The sequence below is a fragment of the Anabrus simplex genome, chromosome 8 (genome assembly GCF_040414725.1).
Source record: "Anabrus simplex isolate iqAnaSimp1 chromosome 8, ASM4041472v1, whole genome shotgun sequence".
In the NCBI taxonomy this organism is placed as follows: domain Eukaryota; kingdom Metazoa; phylum Arthropoda; class Insecta; order Orthoptera; family Tettigoniidae; genus Anabrus; species Anabrus simplex.
Window position 1 is genome coordinate 89,321,078 of NC_090272.1, and position 12,839 is coordinate 89,333,916.

General features: G+C 40.3%; 1 protein-coding gene across 8 annotated transcripts in view; it reads right to left on the reverse strand.

Annotated features, from left to right (window-relative positions):
• GstT3 (Glutathione S transferase T3) overlaps positions 1-12,839 on the reverse strand; it is an 81,474-nt gene that overhangs the window by 21,066 nt on the left and 47,569 nt on the right. For all 8 annotated transcript variants that reach the window (XM_067152329.2, XM_067152326.2, XM_067152332.2 and 5 more), the window contains 2 exons: positions 10,088-10,238; positions 3,035-3,215 (listed from right to left, as the gene is read on the reverse strand). In XM_067152329.2, coding sequence (XP_067008430.1) covers positions 3,035-3,215; positions 10,088-10,238 — 332 coding nt within the window. The remainder of the gene's footprint in view (positions 1-3,034; positions 3,216-10,087; positions 10,239-12,839) is intronic.

A 12,839-nucleotide genomic window follows, 5' to 3' on the forward strand; every position in this document is an offset into this window, starting at 1 on the left:
TCCTCTACGAGCATTTATCACAGCTTGGCACCTACGTGGCATGCTCTGTATAAGTCGACGGAGGTCACGTTGTGGTATCAGTTCCCATTCTCTAATGAGAGCCTGTTCGAGGTCTTGGAGAGTCTGTGGTGGAACAGGACGCTCACGAACACTTCTGTAAAGCCTATCCCACACATGCTCAATGGGATTAAGGACGCGACTCACTGCTGGCCATTCCATCTCTTGAATATCCAGTTCTCGCAGCTCTGTTGATGCTGTAGCAGTATCTGCTCGATGTACCCCGCAGCAGTAAGATTACCACAGACGACGGCAAGATCCGTATGGCCATCAATACTGATGCCACCTCCAGACCATCACAGAACCTTGTCCGAATCGGTCATCTTACTGGACAACATCTTGCATGTACTGCTATCCATGGCATCTCCATACACGTTGACGCCCATCACTCTGCGTCAGGGGAAATCTGGACTCGTCTGTGAACAACTGGCGGAATTGTCAGTTGACGTGGGTACGGGCAAACAGAAGGTGAGCTGCATGATGTTGCTGCGTTAAGTGGGACACTCGAACAGGACGTCTGGATTGTAAGGACACTTCTCTTAACCTGTTCCTTACTGTCTGGACAGACACCGTGACTCCAGTGATCCTCCTGAGGTCTTGTTGCAGTCCTCTGTCAATTGCTGAACGACGCCGTAATGCACAGATGGTCAAATATTGGTCATCCTGTGGGGTTGTCATGCATCCACGACCTTGTCCAACCCTCTTTGTGGAACTGGCCTACCTCATTGTAGCGATTCCACAAGCGTTAAATAACTGACAGACACATTGAGATATACAGCAACACGATGAAAAGTCCATCCTTGCTAGATCAAAATGACGGCCCTTGCGACTTGAACCTTGTTCGGATATCTCATGGGATGTGCTGGTTTACGTACAACATGCTCAAACGACCGCAGTAGTCTGTGTACCTCACGACGACGCACGGATGCACCGCTATTCACTTTGTTTTGAGGGGTCACGAGACAGTTTAATGCATGGCTACGCCTACAGATGGAGTATTACTTAGATTTGACATACCCTGAGTAGCTAAGGTCTCAAGGTATGTTGTACAACCATTGGAACCCCATCTACCAAATTAACGTTCACATAACAGATGTTACAAAACATGTTCCCCTAATTTTTTTGAACTGTGTATATAAAAACATTTAAGTTGAGGAATGCTATGAAGTTATATTGTTGCTGTGGATATAAAAAATCATATGTTAAAAAATGTTCATATATTCGTAGTTGAATTGTCAATGAAAAATATGTATAAAAATTGATGATCGTGTGAAAGTGCCGATGTTAAGACAATTTCTGTTAAGGCAGTTTGCTGAGGAGTTGGAGGAACATCCTTCGTTGTTTTGTAACAGATGCTGTATGTTGAAAATGTCACTGTTGATGTTGTTGAAGGTAAAAAGTTAAGTGACCGTACGGCCTTGGTTGTATGGCACAGTAATCGCAAAAGGTGGATGTTCCCTTACTCCTTGCTCTTGTTACCCTGCCGCTAGGAAAGCTGGAGTGCACCTCCAAAGACGATTTGACTACGAATATATGAAAATTTTTTAAAACATGTTTTTTTTATATCCACAGCAACAACATAAGAACTTTGTAGTATTCTTCAACTTCAAGTATTTATATATTATTTTTAAAATCTGCTCAACACTGTACAAATGCACTCCAAGTATTTGTGACCTGGATCCTAGGACGTTCTTTAAATTTTAATGTGTTTTTATGTCATATAACTCTTGCCAATCATTTTAAGTGTATTTAAAGGCAGATTTCACGTTGAATGTGTGTTAATACACTTTTGATTTATTTATTTGTGTTGAACTGATGATGGTTCCAAGGGAATCGAAACTTGTATTCATTTAATAAATATTATACATTATATAGTGTGTTGAATGGTGGAACATCCCTCGATTGATTCCTACTATATAAGTTAAACATCAACATGGAAATGAAAGTTATAAAGTTTGATCAACCATCTGAGTCACTCAGGCCGACAAAGTAACATTGCTGGAGGGATTTGATAGTTCGTAGTTTTATGCGATTGTTGATATTCTGATCATAGCTACAGGATCTCCAGTTTAACACAAAATCCGAAATGCAAGGACACGTATAGGTCTTATGGCGATGATGGGATAGGAAAGGCCTAGAGTGCGAAGGAAGTGGCCATGGCCTTAAGTAAGATACAGCCCCAGCATTTGCCTGGTGTGAAAATTTGAAACTACGGAAAACAATTTTCAGGTCTGCCGACAGTGGGGTTTGAACACGTTACCTCCCGGACGCAAGCTCACAGCTGCGTGGCCATAACCGCATGGCTAATTCGCCCGGTGGAGAGGATTTGGATCATGGTTGCCTTAGTGAGAAAACAGTGATGATGTTACTTGGCTATCACAACCTTGGATGGTGAAGGGATGATGATGATTATGATGGTGATTGTTTTAAATACTAAAAGTCATACCAAATACTGCAATGGGGCAAACGGAAGGAAAGGTAGTAAGAAGTGATCAAGAGCTAGTGTCTGCCATATAGTTGGGCACTCCAGAAGAGCAATCTCTGTTAATGATATTAACCACAGTCTGAAGTTCCCAGTTAGATTTCATGTTAAATTGTGTTTGCATTTTTGATCAATGTGTTTATCAGTAAACTTCTGAAATCATATAACACAAAACTTGACCACATAGACATATTTCTAAAGTTAAAAAAAAAAAGCTGGGCTGAGTGGCTCAGATGGTTAAGGTGCTGGCCTTCTGGCCCCAACTTGGCAGGTTGATCCTGGCTCAGCCCGGTGGTATTTGAAGGTGCTCAAATACGTCGTCCTCGTGTCTGTAGATTTACTGCCACATAAAAGAACTCCTGCGGGACTAAATTCCGGCACCTCGGCGTCTCCAAAAACCGTAAAAGTAGTTAGTGGGACGTAAAGCCAATAACATTATTATTATTATTAGATTTAAAATAGATGGATAGATAAAAGAAACAGCAGGCTACTTACTTGTCTGCTCAACCTCACAGGCACCAAAGAGGTCAGCTATAGTCAAATGATCAGCAGCAAGGTATGGTTTATTCTTCAACCACTTGTTCTCCATATCATCTAGTGATTTTACCATTCTTTCTTCAAATGCCTTGACTCTATCTGGTTTAGGAGGTTTTCCAGACAACATGGGATTTAACCACTGAAAAAGCATACACTAATATTACTCATTTCATATCACATCTTAATAATGAACAAAGAAGGGTCAATTGTTTCAAGCTCTGATAAACTCTGCTGGTTAATATGACTTGTGGCCTAAGAGTGTTAGTGTGCGCTGAACCAGCCATTTTTAACTATTATTAACTTTTTTTCTTACAGTTTGCTTAGCATCGCACCGGCACAGATAGTTCTTATGGCGACGATGGGATAGAAAAGAGCTAGGAGTGGGAAGGAAGTGACTGTGGTCTTAATTAAGGTACAGCCCCAGCAATTGCCTGGTGTGAAAATGAGAGACCACGGAAAACCATCTTCAGAGCTGCCGACAGTCAGGTTCAAACCCACTATCTCCCGAATGCAAACTAATAGCTGCGCGCCCCTAAATCACACAGACACTTGCTCGGTAGTCATAAACTTGTTTCCTCTGCCACAAGTACTTTGTGTTTACCAATAGCTGTCTATACTCTCTTCCTTTTTTCTACAAAATGCAATTCTTGCTTCAAGATCCCGTAACTTCCTACATGTTTCAACGCTTTTATTACTTTCTTTCTCTTTGCGCATTCTTCATTGTACCACCCACTGGTTTCTGGCAGCCTTATCCTCTGCACCCACATCTTATATCCTTCTATCATTATCTTCAATAAACATTCCATTATATTTATTTGGTTACCGTATTTACCCGAATATAAGTCAACTCTGAAGCTAAGACGACTCCATATTTTGAAGCCAGTGGGTTTAGCTGGAACATTTATAGTGCCCTTTCCATTGAGTGTCACACTGGACAGCATATCAAAATAGACTGGCATCTGAGGGGCATTACCAATATGCCTGAGCAAATAGTCGTGTTCTTTTCTCAATTTTATTACATGATGCTGTAGCTAATAACAAAGATGGGTAGGTTAACCTTAAGGCATTGAATAGGTGAACCTACCCATCTTGAATAGTGGTAAATCATCAATACGGATCATAATGAAATTAATTTCATATGATGCTGAAACGCACAAAGTTCCTCAGCATATGCTGTGCTAACGTTGTGCTTCGCTGCAATGTTCTTCACCATTCTCACACACCAGCCTGTACTCGCTTTGAATGTCACAACACCTGCTTGTGAAAGTTGCTGCTTTAATTCAAGTGTTTCGTAGTATACCCTGCATGATAGAAAAGCATTTATTTAATTTTTCTACCACATAATGAACAACATGCTGCTCCATATCATGGACCCTTTCCTTCTTAAGTCTGCTAAAATATATATGATGCCATTTGCAGATGTTAGTTTCGGAAATAGAAATATCAAATTCTCTTCATGGCCTCTGCTTCTTTTATAATTATTAACTTGAAGTTTGTCCCGCAGTGAGCCTCAGCTACTGGGCAGGTCGCAGGTGGCGGATAGCGAACGACCCTCAAATGTGGGGGTTAGCTGCAAATAGGGGAATCCAAATAAGCAGCCCCGGACGGAGGCAAAACTGCTACCTTGCAGAGAGGGAGGTACCTCAAAGGCTAAGGGAAGAAACCCCGACAGAAAATCTAGCAGACCGAGGGCTATGAGGGAGGCAGCCCCTCCCACAAGGCTTTGGAACTAGGGTTGATAACCCAAGTATCCGAGAAACAATTATTATAAGAAATTACAGAGAGTAAACCGGTTTGATTAAAATGTTGATGACCAAGCGAGGAAAAAGGACTATGAACATGGCAACCTGGAATGTACAGTGACTACCTGGTAAGGCAGTGGGTGTGAACAGCTAATGGAACCAAGCAGTGATGAAAGGTTTTTAATGTTTCATTCAGGCATGGACAAAGAACAGAGAGCAAAGGGAGGAGTCGCCATAGTTATTCCCAAAGGCTACAGACATTACATCAAGTGTTGGAAATTCATCAACGAAAGAATGATCTTGGTGACTTTAACTCTCAACAGCAGCACCAATGAGGACACTACATTCATTGCCATATATGCACCAAATGAAGATGACATCTCAGAAAAGAGAGACAGGTTTTACGATGAATTGCAAAGAACAGTAGACGACACCATGGGAACCATTTTCGTTCTTGGCGACTTCAATGGCAGGGTTGGAAACAACACAAAGGGAATGGAGGGCCTGCTTGGGAAATACGGAGAGGTTCACCAGAATGACGGTGGGAGAAGACTCCTGGACATGTGTGCAGGAAATTGCTTTGTAATAGCAAATACTATGTTCCCACACAAGGAAGCACACCGCTACACAAGAGAAGTCGCCAGCTGCAATGAAAAATCCATTATTGACTACATCCTAGTGCCACATAGCCAGTGGAGATATATCTTGGATGCCAGAGTATACAGAGGTTATGAGATTGGAAGCGATCACTATTTGGTAGTTATGTGGTTTCACATTAACATCAAGACCAAACACTCAGTTAATAGGAGGAAACCTAAAGAAAGAATTAAGGTTCGTAAACCGAGAGAAGAGGCCACCCAGCAAGCCTACCAAGATGCCGTGAAACAACGGATTGATCTACTGGAATTGCCACCTGTGGGAGAAGACCAACTGCAAGAGACATGGTGCCTGTTCAAGGACGTAATCCTTGAAGCTGCAGCCAAGGCCTATGGAAAGTCTAGGGGAGGGCAACATCAACATCGGAAGAGGACACCATGGTGGAGAGAAGAGTTGAAGGAACTAGTCAAGGAGAAGAAGGAATTGTGGAAGAAATACTTACTCACTAAACACCCAAGTGATTATGAGGCCTACAAAAAACAAACGATTGCAGTGAAGAACGCAGTGAAAGATTCAAAACAACAGTCATGGGAAAAGTTCGGAGAAACAATGGAAGGAAACCTACAAAATAACCAAAAGCTGTTTTACAGGACACTGAAATCTTTGCGAACAGAGAAGCAGTGTCCTCTCAAGTTCACAAAGGACAAAAGCGGAAACCTCCTTCGAAGTGAAAATGACTTCATGCAATGGTGGAAAGAACACTTTCAAGAACTGCTCGGAGGAAATATGGAAATTGAGGATAACGATCAAGCTGGAGAAGAAAAGCAACACCAAGAGGAAGATGGGACCTGTGAGGAATTACGTACTGAGGAACTAAAGCGTACACTGATGAAAATGAAACTAGGCAAAGCTGCAGGCCACGACCAGATAGCACCTGAGATGCTCAAGTTTATGGGTAAAAGTGGTGAAGATTTGTTCCACCGTATTATCAACCTGGCCTGGAAAACAAAGAAGGTACCAACTGACTGGGAGTACAGTGTCATTGTTCCAATATTCAAGAAAGGGGACAACAGAGATTGCACAAACCACCATGGCATATTGCTCCTGAGTGTGCTGGGAAAAATATATGCAAGGATCCTGGAAGATAGATTAAGGCAAGTTGTGGAACCACAGTTCGACGAAGCGCAGTGTGGGTTTTGGCCAGGAAGAAGCACACAAGACCTCATTTTTGCCATCAGACAGATCAGCAAAAAACTGATGAGGTACGTAAAAGAGGCGCATCTCGCCTTCATCGACCTAGAGAAAGCCTTTGACACCATTCCGAGAGTTGAAATTTGGAAGACACTAAAGGAAAGAAATGTTGATTAACAGCTAACAGCAGTAATTCAAAGTCTGTACAGTTGATGTCAGAATTATGTTCGAACCTTCAATGCAGAGTCTCGGGTGTTTGAGACCTCAGTGGGACTCAAACACGGCTGCATCCTCAGACCATTTCTCTTCATTACCTTAATGGACGATGTGATCAAATCGTATAATGGGAAGGTGCAGAAATTCAAGCTCGGCCATAAGTTTCTGAGGCCAGTGTATATCTCACCCATTGTGCCTTTGCTGATGACATATTGCTGCTGGGAGATTCGGAAAGGAATCTACAAAAGAACTTTTTAATCTGGGAAGAAGAGCTGGAAAAGAGGGGCATGAAAATCAATGCTAGAAAAACTCGGACCATGATGATGTCACGGCAGCCTACCTCACAGCAGACTGCACTGAATGACGGTACAATATTGGAGCAGACCACCAATTTTAAATACCTTGGAGCCACATTGCAGGAAGAGGGTAGAATAGATGGCAAAATTATAGCTCAATCCCAAGCCTCAGGGCAGCTCTTCAATGCACTGAAGATAAATTTTCTTAACAACCCTTCTGTGTCTAAATCCACGAAACTCCGTGTGTACAAGGTGATATATCTGCCAACCTTGCTCTATGGCTGTGAAACCTGGGCACTGACTAGCAAACACCGGAGTAGAATTCAGGCATCAGAAATTAGATTTCTCCGCAAAACTGAAGGGAAAACGAGAAGGGACAGAATCAGGAATCAGACCATCAGAGCCAGTCTTGACGTCTCGCCTGTTCTTGAGAAAATTGAACAGAGCCAACTACGATGGTTTGGGCATGTCCAAAGAATGGAAGATAAGAGAATGGCTAAACAAGCTTTGGACGCCAGAATGCAAGGAGCTAGACCGCACGGCAAACCCAGAAGAACGTGGGAAGAAGATGTAAAGGCAGCTGTGGAAGCCAGGGGTGGGGCATGGAGGAAAGTCAAGGAGCTGGCCCGAGACAGAACCCGCTGGAGGACCCTCTGGAAAACTTCGACACCGCAAAGTGAAAGAGGAGTAAGTAACTTAAAGTTTGTATCACAATACCTATGTGAACTAGTTGAACCACATCTTTGAACAGAATCATAGTTGTTCACAATCATGATAGCAGGAAACATTGCAGTAAATGCTTAGAAAATTCTGTACATTTTACTGACCTACTAATACTTAAAAGCAATGGTAATCCTACTGACTACAGTATAGTTTTTCAGTTGCATATGTGGTTAATACTGCGTCTCTGACATTTTCCCACTATGTGACTGTATACTACACAACATAAAAAATAAAATTTTAAAAAGACCTTGACTGGGTATAATGGTATTCCACATCTGCAATTTTAAGACCATCTCAGATTTTTGTATTTGTGAATTTGGAATAAATGCTGCTTTTTTTTTCCTTTCCTTTTTACAATTTGCTTTACGTCACACCGATACAAATAGGTTATTATGGCGATGATGGGATAGGAAAGGGCTAAGGTTGGAAAGAAGCAGCTGGGGCCTTAATTAAGGTACAGCCCCAGCATTTGCGTGGTGTGAAAATGTGAAACCATGGAAAACCATCTTCAAGGCTGGCAACAGTTGAGTTTGAACCCACTATCTCCCCAATGCAAGCTCACAACTGCGTGACCCTAACCGCACAGTCAACTCACTCGGTTAAATGCTTCTTCTATTTCTTTTTGTTTTCTTATCCGGCAGTTTAACATCACACTAACACATCACAGGTTTTCAGCAACATAAAGATGGAAAGGCCTAGGATTGGGAAGGAAGCATCCATGGCTTTAATTAAGGTACAGCCCAAGCACTTGCCTGGTGAGAAAAAGGGTAACCACAGAAAACCATCTTCAGGGCTGCCAATGGTGGGGTCTGAACCCACCATCTCCCGAATGCAAGCTCACCGCTACACAACTCTAATTGCATGGCCAACTAGCTTGGCTGAATAAATGCTCATATGAGTTATATAATATGTTCCAAAGGTTGACATCTGCATTTTTAACTTTATTGAGAAAAACTGTTAAAATTAATCATAACTGTAATGAAATTTTATGTGATTTTTTTTTTTTTATAAACTATAACATAAACATAAAAATATGGACATAGATAAATTCAGCAATACATATAGTATATATTTAGCATTTAAAATTGCAGATGTCAAATTTTGGAAGTAAGTTAATGGAAAATCAAATTTTGGAATGAACTCCTAGCATATATCGAGTTTTGGAACAAAACATGGGATTTTGCTTAACGAGGATTATTTTTGCCACAGCATGTTCTCATTTAATAAACTCACAAAATTTAAATGTAAAAACAGTGTCTAGCAAAATGGATAAAAAATAGCTTGCAGTAACATAACATAATTAAATAGTAACATAATTAAACACAAGGAGTAGTAAGTTACGTGGATTGGATTCTCAAGTCGTCATCCTCCACTTGGGTTGCACAAATGAGATCGTCTACCATGTCACCTTCTGTCACATTATCTGGACCTTTTGTAATATTGAAGTTCAGCATTGTTTTTCCCTCTTTCCCACAGTGAAGTATAGGCAGTTTGTTCACATCATTCATCTTTTTTTCTTCTTTGATGGCTACTTCAACATGCAACAGAATTTTCTTTAATGTTACTGTTTTTCCCTTTTTTGTTATCCCTTCAGTTTAGTTATCAGTTAAGCCACTCCTATAATTTTGCTCTCCATGAAGAAGAGTAGAGGGTTTTCCTTTCTTAAATACAAATATCTTGCAGGACTGGGTTTTGAAATTCCATGATTCTGGTGCCTAAAAGAAGATTGGACGCTATCTTCCCAGTCATATACAGGACAATCAACACCTAACGTGTTCACTGTGCCAAGATGCAGCAAGGAACATAGCTTAATGCCTCAGTAATAAGCCTTTTCTTGGATGTCCCCTTCCTCCTTATAAATTGAGATTATTCTCCCACCATTCACTCCTGTTGAAACATCTCTTGGAACTGACTCCACAGCATATATGTTCTCAATTCACCAAGGCATTTCCACACCTCAACAAGGATTTCATTGGGGCCAGTCACTTTTCCACATTTTATTTTCTTGATGGCATTCACAGCCTCATCCTTGCAGATGCCAGTTGTTACACTTTGACTTGAGGTACCATTACTCAACACAATCCTTGCATTCCCCTCATTAAGTACCGTATAGTCTTCAAAATCACTTTTTGTCTATGTACCCATTTTATAGATAACTGTTACATCTAATTTACAAATAATACTCCAAGAAATATGATACATAATATCCTCTTTTTTCTTTTTCCCTTTGCTCTGACAAATCTTACCTTGCACTGAAAATACATAGAACACTGCAGCCTTGTATTTAGATGTTGCCACTCCAGGTACTCATCCACTTTTGCCTGAGCTTTGCTGTCTTTGGGATACCAGTGATCAGGCACATCTTTCTCACGACAAAGGTAACGCAAAATGCCAATGCTACACAAATAGGTAAAAAAATATGGTCACAAAATTAGAATCGCCATAGCTACAATTTTCACACAAAATTTCTTTCTTAAGAACTTTTACACCAGTAGTGTAATGTTAAAATATTATTTCTAATCATTAATCAAAACCAGTTTATTTGGAGATATTTACTGATGGGGACAACATGAGAAAACTTTAATCATGCAACTTATCACTATTTCAAAAACTTGTAACTTCACTAACTATGGAATTCAAGATTTTGTAACTCAACTAATTATGGAACACAAGGTTTTATCATCAATAATCTTAAACTCATAATGGGGAATGTGATTAGCGTAGTAGCTTAGCTCTTGATTTACTGCCCAGAAGGCCAACATTTGATTCCCGGCCGAATGCGGGTTGGAATTTTCACCTGAAACACTCGCAAAGCATCAAGAAAGGCATCCAGCCATTAAAACCCTGGTCAAAACTCAAAATGAGCCAGGCTGGCTCCAATGACTCCAGAATTGCCTAGGAGTAGCTGAAGTAAGTTCTTAAATCTTAAAACAATAACGAGGAATTCACATTATCTCTCACCAGTAACATATTTAAGATTCTAGTTCCTACAGTACAAACTATGTTCTCTATGGATACCTGATATATTAGCCGTGAGATTAGAAAACTTGAATGTGACATGTAAGAATGTACAACTATAAACTTAGTAAATTAATAATTAACCTAAACAGTAGGGAAGAAGCAATTGTGATAAACCAGGAAATAGAAAACACATATAGGAAACACCACTGGCCCAAATTTTGTCAATGGAGAGGAGAAAAAGAATGTTGCCTCATCCCCACAAGGCCATCATGATTATATCTCACCCAATATCATTTCAAGCATCCACCTCCGTAGTGTAATGGTTAGTGCTATTAGGTGCTGTCCTCAGAGGCCCGAGTTTGATTCTCTGTACTGCCAGAAATTTAAGATTGGCAGAAGGGCTGGTATGTGGTTATAAAGGTACATACAGCTCACCTCATGTATAAAATGTATGGCTTTTTAATTTATCAATTTCAGAGCAAATTCTACCCATTTTAATTCCTCTTCATGGCATACCCGCAAGTTGTGAGGTCCACTTTTTGGCACATCGTTCTCCTTTTAATCTATTCTATTGCACTGATGGGGCAGATGCCTACATCTAGAAATGCACTCCTACAGGCAGTTCAACCACCATGTTTTAATCATCTTTGGGTGTGCTGACCATCTGGACTGAGCAGATGTGCCCTTTTCTTGATGGAATCAGTGTCAGCTCTAGCCACATATGCCTTGGGCAAATTACTATGTTAAGAGAATGATCATTTTAACCCATTCAATGCCAAACCCTTATATATACGTTACTGAACACTGTGCCTCGTCTGCCAAACCCATATATATATATATATATATAGATATATATATTTTGGTGCAGTGTGTACTTCACCAATCTCATAAATGAACGGGATATAGCGTCACACTTTTAAATTCCGTGGAAATGCTCAAAGAAGTTCTGTATGGTAGGTATACCACTCCATTTTGCATTTTGAAAGCGATCTGATCTTATTTCAGTTTCATTGGAATGGAAAAACTTTCCCGCTAATGTGTAGCCAACATGGCGTCTTGAAGTATACAATCATCTCTTGTCGACGAAGAAATGGAATGTTTCCTCATAAATAGTGATTCTGGAGATTTATATCTTGATAATGAAGACTGAGAATATATAGGGGATGATATTAAACTACAAAGAAGTGCGGAATTGTCACCCCTCCTCAGATAAATTATTTTTTCCCCAAATGTTAAAGAAATACCAGTTCTTGGATCAACAATTTTATATTATATTTCAGCAATTTCAGTAATAATATCACTGAGTGGAGTGCTACGACTATGGAGCTAAGCTCTGCATTTGGCAGGCGAGTGGGTTCGAACCCCACTGTCAGTTGTCCTGAATTTTTTTTTTCTTTCCCTTTTGCACTCCCAAAAAATGCCAGGACAGTTATATTCATAAGCCAGAGCCGATTCCTTCCACTTCCTTACCCAGTTTCATTCACCATCATTCATTCCATATAAATTATCTTGTCAACTGAGGTTTCCATCAGGAAGGGCATCCGGCCATAAAAATATGCTGTAAACTATAATCTCACTTCATCCCTGACCCCGTATTGGACTGCAGGGCTAATGGGACGATATGCATTCCATTAATAGTATCAGGAAAAATTTATCTGTAAAAGTGTTCTTTTCCTTTTAAAAAACCCAGCCCAGAGGGTTTGCCCAGTCATCAAAACTCGGCAGTGAAAAGATTAAAAAAACAGATTTAATTAGCGAACCACTATAATTTTAATGAAACCAACCTCATGAATACTTTGTATGATCTCCTTTAGCCTTTTTTTTTTTTTTTTTTTTTTAAATAGAAAATATATTTGTTTGTGGCGTTGACCTCTATAGATCTTTAGCCACTACTTGCACCATATGATATGAACCTGCATGTAAATGCAGTTGCGAAAGTGTAGTGTGTTGAATGTGAGGAAAGGAACGTTAATCACGACACAAACACTCAGTCCCCAGGCCAGGGGTATTAATCATTTACAATTAAGAAACCCTATC